This window comes from Hirundo rustica, chromosome 6 (genome assembly GCF_015227805.2).
Source record: "Hirundo rustica isolate bHirRus1 chromosome 6, bHirRus1.pri.v3, whole genome shotgun sequence".
In the NCBI taxonomy this organism is placed as follows: domain Eukaryota; kingdom Metazoa; phylum Chordata; class Aves; order Passeriformes; family Hirundinidae; genus Hirundo; species Hirundo rustica.
In genome coordinates, this window is record NC_053455.1 from 58,292,646 (window position 1) to 58,308,136 (window position 15,491).

General features: G+C 58.7%; 2 protein-coding genes across 7 annotated transcripts in view; both read right to left on the reverse strand.

The window, feature by feature from the left end:
• Nucleotides 1-167: 167 nt before the first annotated feature.
• Nucleotides 168-12,425, reverse strand: SYT12 (synaptotagmin 12). Of its 5 annotated transcripts, none has more exons than XM_040066411.1 (9): nucleotides 11,260-12,425; nucleotides 10,555-10,617; nucleotides 6,781-6,845; nucleotides 5,363-5,556; nucleotides 4,650-5,042; nucleotides 2,413-2,628; nucleotides 2,203-2,323; nucleotides 1,900-2,033; nucleotides 168-1,595 (listed from the first exon to the last, which is right to left on the reverse strand). In XM_040066411.1, the coding sequence occupies exons 3-9, from the start codon at nucleotides 6,815-6,817 to the stop codon at nucleotides 1,422-1,424; spliced, it is 1,269 nt and encodes a 422-aa protein (XP_039922345.1). In that variant the 5' UTR covers nucleotides 6,818-6,845; nucleotides 10,555-10,617; nucleotides 11,260-12,425; the 3' UTR covers nucleotides 168-1,421. The 5 variants fall into 5 exon arrangements, with proteins under 5 accessions (XP_039922345.1, XP_039922342.1, XP_039922343.1 ...); XM_040066408.1 differs by having other exon boundaries at nucleotides 10,555-10,978; XM_040066409.1 differs by lacking the exons at nucleotides 10,555-10,617; nucleotides 11,260-12,425 and adding exons at nucleotides 8,127-8,248; nucleotides 9,377-9,512.
• A 142-nt stretch (nucleotides 12,426-12,567) lies between these two features.
• The window catches only part of PTDSS2 (phosphatidylserine synthase 2), a 29,995-nt gene continuing 27,071 nt past the window's right edge, over nucleotides 12,568-15,491 (reverse strand). For both annotated transcript variants that reach the window (XM_040066413.2, XM_040066414.2), the window contains exons 11-12: nucleotides 14,201-14,386; nucleotides 12,568-13,458 (exon numbers count right to left, since the gene is read on the reverse strand). In XM_040066413.2, coding sequence (XP_039922347.1) covers nucleotides 13,314-13,458; nucleotides 14,201-14,386 — 331 coding nt within the window. In that variant the 3' untranslated portion in view covers nucleotides 12,568-13,313. The remainder of the gene's footprint in view (nucleotides 13,459-14,200; nucleotides 14,387-15,491) is intronic.

Here is a 15,491-nt window from a genome sequence, read left to right on the forward strand (position 1 = left end):
GAGAGGTGGGGAGGAGGAACTGTGGGAGAAGGGAATTTAGGCATCAGTGAATGGAGACAAGTAGGGGGAGGAGCCGGAGCAGAGGGGGGCGATGGAACAGGAGCATCACAGCCACAGTCCCAAAGGAAAGTCAGGCAGGACAATGGGAAGGGAAAAGTGCCACCAGCTCAGGGGATAACTCACCTTGGAGTCAGTTTTTAATCAGGGAAAAATGGATAAACGGCTCTTGTACACCTTTTTCCCTGCCCAGATCCTCCAAGCAGCCACATCCCAGCCGATGCTCATCCCATGGTGCCAATTTCATGGCACAGGGCCTCAGAGAGCCCCAGATTTTTCCAGCCTGGCTCCCCAGCAGCATCCTGCTGGCATGGAAAAGCCAAGGCCCCAGGCAAGGGAATGTGGCCCCAGTGCATCCTCTGCTCTCCAGCCTGTGCCATGAGGGGCTCCATCACCCTCCACAAACCAGAGTGGGAATTATCTCCCCCAAAATCCCAAACCGGCTTGGGCCAGAGCCCGCCAGCAGACAAGATTCATGCAGGCTTTTCCTCTCCCTTCTTCCTGAAACAGTAGGTCCTAAAAATTATGAAACTGGGGACCTTTCCCACCTGCCTCAGGTCACAAGGCCAAGATGTTCCTCTCTCTGCCCAAATCTTGGATAAATTGGGTTACAGGGTGAGTCACAACCCAAGTGCAGGATTAAGGGCTGGAAAAAGCAATCCCCAGCTGTGAGAGTTGTGTTAAGGAGCAGGAATATGCAGTGCTGTCCCGAGCACTTTGAGGGCGAGTTTGGGTTGGAAAAGTGTCTGCCCCTGATCCTACTGGACCTTTAGGGGATGATTCCCAGCGTGGATCTGACCCCAAACCCAAGAGGTTGGAAACCAATCCCTGCCTGTGCAGCCAGTGGAGATGGGCAGGGATTCACTGTGTGGGGGGAACAGACGGGAGGAGAAGCCGCATGTAACAATTGATTTTCTGCTGTTATTGCTCCCTTTTTCCATTCTCGCTGGAAACCTTCCAACCCTGGCACGGCGCACCAAAGTCAGTACAAAAGATCCCCTCAGGATCACCGCCCACGCCAGGCTGGCTTTTATCAACCCCCTCATGATTCCTGCCCCAAAACCACCTTCCAAAGGAATCCCCCGCTCTCCCTCGCTCAGAGTCCACGTTTGAGGATTCCGTGGAGTTCGAGGCCATCGGGAGCGTGCGGAGGAGCCGCGGTTTGGGGAGGTTCCTGCTGGTTTCGGTCCATTTGAGCTCCTTTCCGGCAGGTCCGGCCCAACGCGCGTGAGGGCGACCTGGAACGTCCCCACGGAGCCGCTCTGTCCCTGCTCCGGGTATTTTGGGCCCCTCAGTGCCGGCAGCTCGGCCTTGCAGGGTGCCACCAAGTCCCCGCTCCGGGCCCGCTGTCCCCAGGATCCGGCCTAATTCCTGCGGAGCGGGTGCCACATGGAGACGGGCTTGCGGAGCGTGGCCAGCATTTGGTTCCAGTGCGTGGTGCCCATCCCGCTGGCCGCCGGCCCGATGAGCACGTGGCCCGTGTTGTCACCGCGGCCGTCCTCGCCGCTCTCGGCCACCGTCACGCGCAGGGACAGCTCCTGGGGGCACGGGGCCGTCACCGCACACGGATCCCCCACGGACACGGATCCCCGTGCCCTCTCCACGGGGACACGCGCCCACAGAGCCAAGGCATCCGGGCATCCCCACCCAAGCTGGCACACCCCACGTGCACACGGCCCTCTGTGCCCCGTACCAAACCATCCCTGTTGTGCACCCTGCTATATCCCAACCCACGCATCCGTACCCTCCCCAAGAGTCCCCACGCACATCCCCACTCCAGCAGCCATTTCCACACATCCACACCTCTCCCAACAGCCCCCACGCATCCACCCCAAACCAGACCTGGAGCACAATGGCCGGCACGGAGAAGATCATGGCCTCGTTGAACACGGGGTTGGTGTCTCCCCTCTTCACTGCTGTCTTCTTCTTGCTGATCTTCCTCCCGTCCTGCAGCAGGTACACCTTGACGAAGGGATCTGCTCGGAGGGCAGGAGAGGGATCAGCCACACGTGTCCCCAGCGACGTGGAGAAAGCAGGGGGACCCTTTCTGGTGGCCCTTCCCAGCAGGTCTGTCCTCACGGGGAGCCAATCCCGCATAGCAAATGGGACAAATCCGGACAAACCCCACCGGGGAGCCCCCCTCACCTGCGGTCACCTTCCCACTGCTCCACACGAGGTTCTTGGCTTTGACCACCACCACCGTGAGCCGCTCGGCCGTGGGCAGGTAACTCAGGGAGAGCAGGATCTCCCCCACCGTGTCCACCGCCTGTGGGACACAACATCCAGGACACGACGTCCGGGACACAACGACGACGCCCCAAACCCCGGCTGGGAGACGGGACGCTCCTGGCTCACCTTGTTGGTGTCCTGCAGGTAGAGCCAGGCGTTGAAGGGGCGCGTGGCCAGGTCCAGGTCGGAGAGCTTGAGCTCGGCCACGCCGGTGCTGACGCTCCGCTCGTCCTCGTCGATGCCGAAGACGGAGAAGCGCAGGCTGTTCTCCTCCAGCGCCGCCGGATCCAGCGGCACCGAGAAGCGCTCGTCGAAGGCCACAGAGTAGGAGCTCCTCTGGATCTGCCGTGGGAAGCGGGGATAGCCCTGGCACCCGTGGGGCTTGGGGCTGCATCCCTGCTCTACCCCGTTTCATGGGAATTGCGAGGAGGGCAGGGAGGGCACCCCCAGGGCACGCCCCTTCCAGTCGGGATGATGTATTCCCGACCTGACCACAGCAACTGCTCAGTCGTTGGGGTGAAAATCAGGGCTGTGACCTGCCCCAGTGCCTGTTAATTATTTTAATCAGAGAATCAGCATTGGCCCAGTGCTCTCAGATACATCCCGACCCCCCGGGAGTGCGGATGCACATCCAGCTTGGCCACATCAGGCAACAAGATTCATGGCTACAAGGTGTCACCCCCAGCCCTTCTCCAAGCAGAACCAACTCCTGAACGTGCCCAGCGGGAATGCTGCTGTTTGGCTGATGCTGTCCCTGTGCCATGTCATTCCCTGGGAGCAGAGGCAGCAGCAGCTCCCACGGCTCATCCTGCGGGTGCTGATCCCAAGGGACTGGCCGAAGGGAAATGCTCTGAAATCGTGGATTTAGGGATGGCTTTTTCCCCTACTCTAGCCTTGCTTCAACATCTAAGATGTCACAGGCAAACCAGGGGTTTGTCCCCTGGGATGGAAAGCTGCAGCCATGGGTATCACAGAGCAAAGTGGAACCACCAGCTCCCCAAAGCCACCCAAATCTGGGTGGAGGAGGGACCTCTCTGTGGGGCTGTGTCACCCCCAAAGCCCCCCAGGAGAGGGTTCACCTCTCCCAAAGACTCTCTCCGGTCTCACTCCGCTCCTAAACCTGCTCCATCCCTGGGATGAAGGACACAAAGGCAGTACCTGCCATTCCTGCCCTCTTAGTCCATGCTCTCCCACTGGATACCACCAACCTCCAGAGTTCCCTGGGGATTGAAGTTCCTCTGTGTGAGGAGCAGATTTTAAAGCCCTACAGATTTTTCAGACTGTCTGTCTGCAGCCCACGCTGTATTTTGGGAGCTCTGGATCGAGCGCAACCAAACAGGAGCTGCTATTTAAAATCCCTCCAGAAGCACTGGGGAAAAAAAAAAAAAAAAAATGCGGCTGGGCCTTTATCCATGGCCTTGGGGCAGCTGAGGAGGTAAATTGTGCTGGTGAATTATAAATAATGACACTAAATAATAAATATCTCCAGAGCATAAATAAAGAGCCAGAGATTTGGATGGAAAAATGGTCTAACAGGGCACTGTGGAAACATTTTGGGGGCAGCAGCCGGTTTGTGTGGATGGAGCAGCACCTCCATCCCAGTGGAGAGGTGCCTTAATGGGATGCAAATTCCCACTCCTTGCTCGAATATCCTGATTAAATCAAACTGACTCTGCAATAAAGGAGCTGCTGGAAGAAAACGGAGGCTCCTGCTTTCCAAAAGCAGCTTTTGAGGCACTTAAAAAGGGAGGTTTTGCCCTAGATCCAGCACCTGGATTTTCCACTGCCACATCCTTTGTGGGGGGGGAGAAGCGTTGGGGCTGCTGTGGGGAGGAGAGGGACTGTGGGGCCATGGCAAGACACCAGCAGCACCTGCCCAAACTGCCACTGCCACCCAAATCCCACCCCAGGCCACTTTCTCCACGTGCCACAGTGTCCCTTCCACAGCAGGGACAGTCAAGCAGGAAAACTTGCCACCAGAGATGACAACGGCAGCCTGAATCCCAGCCAAGGGGGAGACATTCCTGCCTCTGCCGGGTTTCTGGTGTGCAAACCCACCTGGGACACCCCTCAAAATCCTGTGCCAATCCAGAGCTCTCTGCTCCCAAACCCCACCGCTGTTGTGGGGAGCCGAGACCCACCCCCAAATCCCATATCCCCCACGCCCAGCCTGGAACCCCGTGCTCCCAAACCCCCACCGCTGCCTTGGGGAGCTGACATCCCCCAGATCCTGTGCCAGCCATTCCTGATCCCGGCACGCCTGCAGCTCCCTGCTCCCAAACCCCGCCACTTCCTTGGGGAACGCGGCCGAGGGGCGCTGCCACCCAAAACCCCGGGGGTCCGGGTGGGAGCGAGGGGCTCACCCGGGAGATGCCGACGATCTGCTCGGCCGGCAGGAGGCTGATGCGCATGAAGCAGGACTCGAAGCGCGCATCCTCCTTCTCCAGCAGGTCCTTGCCCTGCAGCAGCGTCACGTGCAGCGCGGCCGCCCTCCCGTCGTACTCCATGGACACCTCCACCTGCCCCACCGTGAAATCCTGCCCGAAGTTGTTCCCGATGGACGAGATGGAGTTGAGGGAGTCGGCCGAGATGGATTTCCGCAGGGGGCCGTAGTGGGCCAGGCCCAGCTCTCTGCCCATCAGCTCCAGGCTGCCCAGCTCCTGGATGCTCTCCAAGGCGTCCTCTGCCCTCAGGCTGCTCTTGCGGGACGAAGAGCTCCGACCTGGCGCCCGCTGCGAGCCCGGGGCCAGCCCTCGCTGCCAGGGAAAGGAAAGCAGGCGCTGCCATCCATCCCATCCCATCCATCCCATCCCTTCGTGCTCAGCCGGACAGCTGGGCTTCTCCGGCGCCTCCTTGGACGCATCCCGGCCCCTGCCTGGCCTCAAGCTGCCGCGGCAGCGAGCCCGGAGCTTCCCGCAGCTCCCAGCTCCAGCGATCCCCTCAAAAGCTCCAGCAGCGCCGGGCTGCTGCCTGTGGCTCTTCCCCCACCTCGCGAGGGGATCCAGGAGATATTCCCAGCCCTCCGGCATCCCGCGTACCGCAAAGGGAAGGAGACGAGCGCAGCTTCGCCCCTTACCTTGTTCCTGATGTCCGGGCACGCCGCTCCGTACTTCTGCTCCAGGTAGCGGTAGTCATAGTTGGGGAAGGGGGAAGGGGCCGGGTAGCTCCCGGAGCGCCAGAGCTTCCACAGGTTGATGGCTGCGATTCCCAGCAGCGCCAAGGCGCCGGCGGCGTAGAGCCCGATCTCCCACCGCGGCGGGCTGGAGGCCGCTGCAGGGGACAGGGGGCTCCGTGAGCTGGTGACAATGCCGGGAATGAGCCCGCAGCTCGGCTCCGAGCTCTGGGGATGGGATAAACCGCGGCTCGCTCCCGGGCGGCTGCAAAAGGGTCAGGCAGAGGCTCTGCCGGCCCCAAAATGACAGCCCTGGCTCGGCTTTCCCGGGAGGTGAAGTTCTCCTGTGTCCCAGCCCCGCTTCCCCGCGAGCGCCGGGGGTTCCCGCGCCGGCTGCGGCTCTGTCCCACTGACAGATGTGCCCGGCGCACATCTGCATCGCCCTCTGCCCAGCTGCTGCCTGGGGATGCCAAGAAAAGCCGGGAGAAGGGAAAAACCGAAGGAAAAGCTGCTGGAAACAGGCAGAGCCCCGCGGGCGCCGCCGGAGCGAGCGGGAAGGGAGCGCCGGGCTCGGCGGCGAGCGGTTCGTGCTGCATTGCACCAGCCTCCATCACTCCGGCACCAAGCGCCCCGTGCAGCACGGGAAAAGGGGGAAAGAGGGGAATTCTCATCCCGGAGCGCTGCCGGGGAGTCCTCCGGCATCATCACGCCGCAGCGCTCCCTCCTTCGGAGCCGGGAAAAGCCCAAAGCCGGGCTGAACTCCCACATCGCATCCGAGCGCAGGGACAACCTGCTGCTCCCCCCAGCCCTCCTCCAGCGGGAACAGCAGAAGGAACTGAGTATCCGCACCCAAACCGCCTGATCTGGATGCCGGGAGCAGCCCACAGGGATCTCCGAGGTTAAACACTGGGGTGGGACGGGGTCCTGTTTTATCCACCCCAACCCAAGCCCCTAAAGGGCTCTGCTTAACCCCTGCATCCCAGCTAAGGATGCTGAGGGAAGCAGTTGGAGGTTTCCCGTGCCGGAGCTCCCAGGCTCCTGCTGGAGGGGGAAAATTTGGAATAAAATTGGGAACGAAAATAAAAATAGCAGAATAATCTTCTACTGGCTCCTACCTCTGAGGAACTCCAAGCACAAATCCCAGCTGAACTGGAACCTGCTTCCCACTCATTCCTGGGGCTGAGCACTCATCTTGGAAAACTTAGATGTTTTAAGGGTTTTACCCTTTTTTTTAGTAAACAAAACCCAGCAGGAACATGGAGCAGAGGGTTCTCTCCATGGAAAGCAGCAAGGACCAGCCAATCCTTCCCCCAAAAACCCCTCAGTGTGAGCTCCAGCAGCTCTGCCCCGAACCCTTCCCGGGCTCCCTGGGGAGGACTCACCACTGAAGCGCGATCTGCTTACGTGCCCCGTGTCCATGGCAAACGCTCCCTGCGAGCGGGACAGCCTGGAATGCACAAGACACGGCGTTAGGATGAAGGGGAAGAACTCGAGAATTGAATGCCCTGTGATTTTCCAGCAGGGACGCTCCATCACGGCTCCCCCTCCATCGCTCCCGGCCTTGGCTCGGCTTCCAGGCGCTGAGCAAACGCGCTGAAGCCTCTCAGCCACCGGCAGGAGCTGAAGGAGGGACAGGAACCCTCGGGAAGGGGCAGAGCCGCTCGATTTACCTCGGGAGCCTTTAAACAGGCGACATTCCCAACCTCTCTGCGTGTGGACGTCTCCCCTCCAGGAGCCCTCAAGGCCCTTTGCTGCTTTTCCAGCTGAAATATTCCTTTCCCTCCTGCAGTTTCCCAGCCTCTCATGAGGCTTTGCCCTGGCCCCAGCCGAGGGGGGCAGCCCCATTCCCCCATTTTGGGATCGCTGTGGGGTTTAGGGGATGTTGTTCCCCAGGAATCAGCTCCTGCAGTGGGAAAGCTCCATCGCCTTCCCCCCAAAAAGGGTTTTTCCCAGTCAAGTCGAAAGGAAGCTGCTCTCCCAGGCAGGTCCTAGCACAGGCGTCATGGATGCTGAGGGTGATTTATCCGAGCCAGCTACTCCTGAAAAGGGGGGCTTGGGATCCCCAAAAACACCCAACAAGCAAATCCAATGGGAACTGATCAGCATTCCCTGTTCCCTGGCATCTGTGCCGGGGAAGCACAGACCCACAGGGAGAGCTGGTGGGATCCCACAGAACCCCACGCGGACACGACCTCAGCACAGCACCTAAACCCCCCACACCTCCCTCAGAGCCCTTCTCCAGAACTCCCAAAGCCCACTCATGGAGCTGGATTGGCCTCAGCCAGAGGGATCTGCAATATCTGGGCCCCACCTTCCAGCTCCCCGTGGGTGTTCACTGCCTCAGGCACTGGCCAGGTGATCAACTCCCCCCAAAACCATCCAGGCTTGGATTTTAACAGGTAAAAGTGGGAATTTCATGGCATGGAATACCAGCTGTGCTGGCCTGGCCCCCCCTGCAGGGGCACACAGCCCATCCTTGGGATAACAGGAGTTACCTAAATGGAACCCAAAGTGACAGCGCTGCTGGGATGGGGCTGGGAGACGCCCAGTCCCTCCCCACCCTCCTCCCCCTGGCACAGGTATCCATCCCTGTGCAATGGATGAAACATTCCTACCCTGGCGGAGAACGTGCTGAGCTCAGGTCACAGACTGAGCTCAGCTCAAGGCCCACGTTGCTGTTTAGTGCTGAAAACTGACATCTTAACAGAGCAACGTGATGGAGACTTACCCTGAACTGCCTCTTCTTATGCCCTGAAAATCCCCCGTGCCCAAGCAAGGTGCTCTCTTCCTCCCCTTGCTTCCCAGTTATTTTTGGTATGAAAACAGCCAAGTTTTCAGGACTGACTTTACCTGCAGGAAGACAACCATGCCCTTTAAACCCCCTCCCCCCCATCTCTTCCCAATTTCTTCTGGAAATTAAAAGGAATTTCTGATTTTTCTTTCCTTTCAGAGCTTCTCTCCCCAAAACCTCCCTTCTCTAATGAGCTGTAAGCAGCAAGTTAAGCAGATTTCCAAGGCATCACCTGGAAAGAGACTGCAGTCCTCAGCACTGGGATGAAACCCAGAGGTATTTTCCTATTAGGAAAACAGCATCAATCTCTCCTGAGCAGTGAGGAAACGGGGGTGGAAGTGCTCAGGGAAGGATTTATGGCTTTTTTTTCTTTTTTTTTTTGTTAACTAAGCTCTTCCCTGGAGCATTGCACCGAGCTGCTCTGACTTCCCCCTGACCTGCCGCTCAAATCCCCGGGAAATCAAGCCTGAGGCATTGGGAAGAGGCACTGTGGGTAGCACAGGGATTGATGGATTTTTCACCCACGGAACTCAAGATCAGGCTGCAGAGCCCTGGTGTGGGGTGCAGAGCCCTCTCCATCCATCCCAACACCAGGGCAGCTCCATTTTCCTTGGGAGCTGCTGCAGAGCTCAGGTCCCTTCTCCTGCTTGGAGGGACAATAAAACAGCTCAACAAGGGAAAGAAAAACGGCATCAAAGCCACATGTCCCCCCTGGAAAACGGGGTCCCTCAGCCTTCATGGGATGTCACCTCTCTGCTGCCAAGGCCACAGGCAGAGAAATCCCAATTGCAGGTCCCGAAGCACCCGGACCAACCCGGCTATGAGCCCCCCGAGCACGCTGCAGTCCACAAATGTCCCGATCCAGGTCCCAGCGATCTCCCTGCTCATCCTCCCTCCCTGTCCTGCCCCAGGCACCCGTGGCCGGTGTGCTGAGCCCGGGCTGACCTCAGCTGAGCGGCGGTGCCGGTCCTGCAGCGCTGCTCCGCCAGCCCCTTCCACCCCTCTCCAGCCCTGCCTGGCCTCCATCCGCAGGGCACAGAAGCGGGATGGAGTTTGCTCTTGGCAGGAATAAAGATGCGCCCCAAAGTCGCCGAAACAGAAGGATTTGGGCTCCGCTCTCACCCATCGCCCTCCGCAGCCCCCAGAGGGAACACGTCCCACCCAAACCGGTGCTCCCAGCGCTTTACCTGGGTAGGAACAAATCCTCAGGGACCTGCGGGGAGCGCGGGGACCCCGGGGCGGCCCCGGCATCCGCCGAGCTGGAACTGCTCCCACGGGGGAGAGGGGACCCTGCGACCCCCGGGGCCCGCCCGGCCGGCGGTGGGGACCGGGCAGAGCCCCCCGCGCCGCCCGGGGGTCCCCGAGCTCAGCCCCGGGATCCACGGGTCTCCCCAAGCCCCGGGATGCTTCCCGGCAGCCGGGAGCGGGCAGAGCCCCCCGCCGCTGCCCGGGGGTCCCCGCGGGTATAGAGCCCAGCCCCGGGATGCGGGATGCCCCCCCTCACGGCCGGGATGCTTCCCGGCGGTGCGGGACCGGGAGCGGCTCCGCTCCCTCGCCCAGCCCAGCCCGGGGCGGAGCCGCCGCTCGTCCGTGCCATGAGCTGGGCGGTCTCTGCGCTCGCCGGACCCTCCCCGGGGCTTGGCTCAGCCCAGCCAGAGCCCCCCGCCAGAGCCTGGGGACCCCGGGGCTCCCTCACTCTGGTTTGCCTGCCAGGCGTTCCCAGCTTTCCTGAGAAAGTTGGCGTAAAAAAAAAAAAAAAAAAAAAAATCACCCCAACCCCCTCAACTCCCTGTAACCGCACCTCAAATGCCAGCCAGGAGTGAGGAGGGACAATGCCAGATCCCTCATCCCACACCAGAGATCCTCTGCTGTGTGCTTGACCATACCAGACTTCTCCAAATCCCCCTCCCCAGGGACTCCTCCATCCATCCCACCGAAACTCTGCATCTCCAGCTGCTCCTCCCCATAGATCCCGATGAGGGTTCCTCTCTCCACTGGGCCTCATGTCCCCTCCCCTTATCCCTCAAAGGGTGCAGAGCCCCTTGGGGACTCTGGATCACCACCCCAAACCGAATCCTTGGGTTCTCCCTTGTCCCAGGCAGCTTCCAGCTGTGTGTCCCTCCTGGCCACAGGGGCACCTGGGGCTGTCCAGCAAGATCTTGGCTTTGGATGTTCTTACGAAAAACCATCAGATCCTCTCCCTCTGCTGCAGAAAGTGGAACATTTTGGGATCTGGCCCCAAAAGCCCTTTGGACAGTTTGGCTCCACGCCCACCACACCACAAGCACTGGAAAATGTGCCTTCACACCCTCCAGTGGGATCCTCCCTTTCCTGGCCTTCATATCTATGGCTTCAGCCACCTCACCTTAATGTCAGGCGACTTCCAGGGCAGCAAGGAGCAACTTCAGACAGCAGGAGAAACACTTTGCTGGGAGAAAATGGAATAATTGCTGTTTTGTGGGGAATAAACACCCACACAACCTGAGAAAAGGTGGGGTCAGAGGCCACGGAGCAGCGTGACATTCCAGAGGACCTGTAATTCCCAGGAACACCCACAGCCACCCACAGGGCCAGCTCAAGGCTGGCTGCAGGCTCCCTGCTCTGGCAAGAATCCAAGGAGGGCAGCACTGGGAGATGCTCCCATGATCTTCCTGGTAGGAAGTTCATTTTCAGGGACAAAACACAGCAAGTTTTGACTGCACCAAAAATGCTGCCTGGGTAAGGGGAGCTGCCTCCTCCTGCAGCCAAGGCTCCTTTCCACGAGGCTTCCTGGCTCTTCCTCTTTTCCTCTGGAAAAGAGCAGGCCGTGGTCCTTCTCCGCTTCCCAAAGCTCCTGTGCATCTCCAGGGATGTGGCAGGATGTCCCTCTACAGGACAGCCTGGGACCCAGCACCCTCCTGCAGTGCTCACCGCTCCAGACTGGACAAAAGCGATCCCCAGAGCTGCTCCAGACGGGACTGGATCAGGCTGAGGTTTGGAAATCTCCAAGCTGGGCACCTGGATTCATCCAGCCTCAGACAGACACCAACTCACCTACTAAAACCCCCTCCTTTTTAAAGCCAACACTTACCTTTGGCCATGCTCTCCATGAAATCGGTGTGACCACAGGTGGGAGACCTGTTCCAGGTGAGCCGGACTCTCCCGTGTGTGGAAGCAGGAGCCGGCCACCTCTGCCCTCTCCACAGGGAGGGTCCCATTTCAGACCACACCGAATGTTATCCCCATGAGGACTCTTGGCTTCCTTCCGTCTCGTCTGAGGCTGCTTCGAGACCGTCACAAAAGGATTCCTAAATCCAGGCAAGCTTGCAATGACCAGAGCCCACTTTTTTTCCCCTGAAAAGCTGGACACATTCCTTACCTCGAGGCCCAGCATCCATCCACCCATCCCATGTGCTGGAGAGGACACAGCACAAGCCCCCTCAGCCCCCTGGCTCCGTGTGTGAGGTGTCAAAAGAGGACCCACAGACACTCTTTATCCCAAAGGACAAACCAGCACACATGGACAGGATCCAGATTATCCCTGGGATCCCCTGGATGCAGACAGATGAGTCAGTGGTTCATGTATGAGGTCAAAGCTCCCGGATCTTTCTGGATTTTCCTCACCAGGTGTTGCCAGTGGGGGTAAGTGGCCATTTGGTGGGAGGGGGTGCAGTGACAAGGCCTCCCCAGGTCACCTGGCCACATCCCCAACTGGAGATTCCCGACTTCCAGACTGCCCATGGCCCACCTGTTATAGGTGGCAAGTATTTGAGTCACTAAAGCTGGGAATGTTGGCTGTCATTCCCACACAAGACCAAACGGGATGTGCGCAGGGCAGCAGCTCTGCAAGCTCCTGCCACTTCAAAAGTTTGGGGCTGCACTCTTGAATCTGTACTGTGGTGTTTATGCCATTTTCTTCTGGATAAACACTTCCCTGAAAACCAGGCAGATTGGATTAAGCAGTGACAGGGTGACGTCAGTGCCCGGGACAGCGACGTGAGGGCACAGAATCCATGTGCGTTAGTGGAGCTCTCACATTTTGGAATAATGACCTGGGGAAACAAAGCAGCCCAGGCTTCCAATTCCCTTTCCAGGATGCTGAGTCACCAGCAGAAACACTGCCTGGCTCAGGATGCTCCCTGGCTGTGCCGTGCCGTGCCAGGGACGTGCCTGGCCTGGGGCTGCTGCTGGAAGGGGGGACAGGGATGGGGCTGTGACACTGCAGCTTTCCCAACCAGCTTTCCCAGAAACCCCTCACTCTGGAGCTATCCTGGAAGGAACGGGGCAGTGACAAAGGGTGGCAGAGCGCTGTCAGACCCCAGAGCAAAGCCCCTGCGGTGAGGACACGAACCCAGCTGAGGAGGAAGCAAAGAACTCCAGACTGATGGGACACTCCCAGTTTCTGCTTGTGACACGTTTTACTCCGCAGAGCGAAGGCAGGTTGACCTTTCTCACTTCACCTTCCCTTACATTTAAGAGATGACCGAGACTAAAAGAGAAATTAAAAATAAGAGCTAAGGAGAAGTTGTCTGTCCCCCCAGAGCTGGGACACACCGCCCACGTGCCGCAGGCCGCTCCAGGACGTTGGAAGTTAGCGGGATGCCCTGCAGAAGGGCAGGAACAGCAGTGTAGTGTGGTACATCCTGTGCAAGGAACGCAGCTTGGCCACGTGTCCCCATGGCCACCTCGCTGAACACCTCACCCAATCCTCCTCCACAGCTCCAGGTAGTTCCAGCAGGAAGAACAGAATTCATTTCCCGTGCCTGGTCTCTGTACACTCCAAAACAAGTGTTCCTAATGCCCAAACGCCCCACGGAGCTCTCAGTTCCCTGGGAATGGAGCAGCAGATCCCTGTGAGCCGCGCTCTGAGCCCCCCGTCTCCACACCTGGTTCCGAGGCAGACTCTCAGCACCCGGTGAAGGCCTCGCCCCGTGCGTGGGGTCAGCACTGACCTCCCTCCACACAGACTTCCTCCCCCGGTGACACGAGGAGAGAGGGGGGCTGTGCCAGTGCCATCCTCCCCCGAGAGGATTCCCACACGCTGGAACGCTAACAACGACAATTAGGAGTTAGGTAGGATAAGGGTGGGACCGTGCACCAGCCCCGCTCGGGCACCACGAGTTCCTGTCAGCCCCGTGTCCGCGCTCAGAGCTTCCTCTCCCGGAGTTTGCTCCCGTCGGGCTCATCCAGCAGGGCTGAGTGTCCGTCTCCGTTGCTCAGGCACTTGTCCTTCTCGTGCCTGTGCTCCTGCTTCTGCCGCCGGATCTCCTTGTACCGCAGGGTGATGTCCCTGCAACACACACAGCGCGCGGTTCCAGACCGCAGGAAGAACGGCAAGGGAACCTCTCTGCACGGAGCTTCCTGGGGATAACAGCTCACTGGAGCCTCTGACTGGGCATTTCTACAGCTGCTGATGGCACTGATTCGCTGGCACTTTGTGTTTCTGGCTGGTGACCTGGCTCTCCCCTCTCTCTGCCAGAGCACAGCAGCCAAGCCTGCAGGAGCAGCCACTGCTGCCCCCTCCACGCGGCGCTGCGCTTCAGTCGTGGAATGGTTTGGGTTGAACGGGATCCTAAAGCCCACCCCATTCCCACGGGCAGGGACACCTTCCACTATCCCAGGCTACTCCATCCAACCTGGCCTTGGACACTTCCAGGGATGGGGCAGCCACAGCTTCTCCATGCTAGCCAGGGCCTCAGCACCCTCATTTCTCCCCATACCACATCAAGCCCTGCTCTCTGTCAGTGCAGAGCCATTCCCCCTTGTTCTGCCCCTCCAGCCCCTGATATGTGGAGCCCCTCTCCAGCTTCCTTCTGTGTTCCTTCCAATACTGCAAGGCTGCTAATTCCTTAGGCTCTGTGCAGCTGCTTTCCATGATCCAGACAGGAAACTGCCAGGATCGGGCCCAGAGAACTCCCTGTTTATTTCAGAACTTGCACCCACCCAGGAGAGCTGTGCTCTCTCCCTAGGGAAGCACATTTGAGGGTGGGGGTGGAACAAATCCTCCTAAAACCCTGGCCAGCCCCACTCACCGAATGAAGAAGCGCCAGGCCGTCCAGGTGAGCACCAGGATAATCCCCAGGATCCAGCACTGGGTGATGTAGAAGGGCAGGGAGAGGGTGAGCGTGTAGGGATCGTACTTGACGACGATCAGGAACTCCGTGGCAGTAATAGCAGCAACCAGCCAGGCCTGCTGGCCCAGCTTCTTGTGGAACTTCCTGCAGGAGAAACACAGACAAAAACATTTCATTGCTGCAAAATCAGGGATGTGGAGAAGTCTGCACAAAGAGACAGCTGGGGCAGTGATTTCATTCAGCTCTGCACAGTCCTACAAGTCTAGCTCAGATCACACATGCACTAAGGCTCTGCAGGATGACACTTTTCACGCTGGTGTTACTTCAGTTTCCTCTCAGAGGCTCTAAAAGCGAGCAAAGTTAAACTTCATCACCACACAATGCAGAGAAGTGTCCCCATTCCCAGGGAAATCCACATGAAATAATTCTCTGACCAGCCTGAGACCAGCTGATGCCCAGGGTATGGTTCCAAACAGGAGCTTCTCACACACGAGGCCCAGAGCCATTATTTGACACCAACGTGTAGCTCAAGCTACACCAAACCATCCAAATACGCTGGGAAAAAATATGGAATAAATCAAGTGTAGGTGACTGCTGATGCAGAGGTGATGAGTGCATTCCTTCTTAAAAGGTATCCTGCCTGGATGAGCTCGGATGAAAGGGCTGCAGAAACTGCTCCAGGTGGTGCCGGATTAAACGGGCAGAGAGCAGCCCTAACCCACAGGCAGAGAGATGAAAGGAAGCAGCAGATCTCCCACAGGGAATTCCAGTTGCTGGGATGAAGAGGGCAGCTTTCTGTTCTGCTGGGCTGCCTCCTCCTCTGCCATCCTTTCCCTGACGACAGAATCGAAGATAATCCCGACACAAGAGCTGGGCAGCCCCTGAAGCTGCCGAGGAAGAGAGCTGGTTTCCTGCCCTAACACTCAGGCAAGATGCGAAAGATTTTCCTTGTGATGAAGGAGATAAAAATTGATGGCCTTGATGCAGATTCCTTGGAGGTGACAGGAAGACTCCAGTCAGGAATGTGTGACTAGGTCAGATGCTACAAACACATCAAGACACTGCTGGTCAGGAACACTTCACACATCTAGTCCTCGAGAACTCGGAGGCAGCGTGTGGTGTGTGAGGGCTGGAGAAAGCTTCACCCCTCTTCTGGGATTATCACAATTCCAGGCACTACATTGTCACACCATGCTCAGCCCACGGTCCTGCAAGCGAAGCCCCAGAACTGCCTGTGGATACTCAGGAT

Bases quoted from the DNA above. Each gene is read 5' to 3' on its own strand.
- SYT12 (XM_040066408.1), bottom strand. From the start codon at position 11,386: ATGGGACCCTCCCTGTGGAGAGGGCAGAGGTGGCCGGCTCCTGCTTCC. The intron at 6,846-10,554 runs GTGAGGTGGCTG...TGTGCATTCCAG, and splicing joins GGAAGTCGCCTGACATTAAG to GCTGTCCCGCTCGCAGGGAG. The intron at 5,043-5,362 runs GTAAGGGGCGAA...TTTCCCTGGCAG, and splicing joins GCCCGGACATCAGGAACAAG to CGAGGGCTGGCCCCGGGCTC.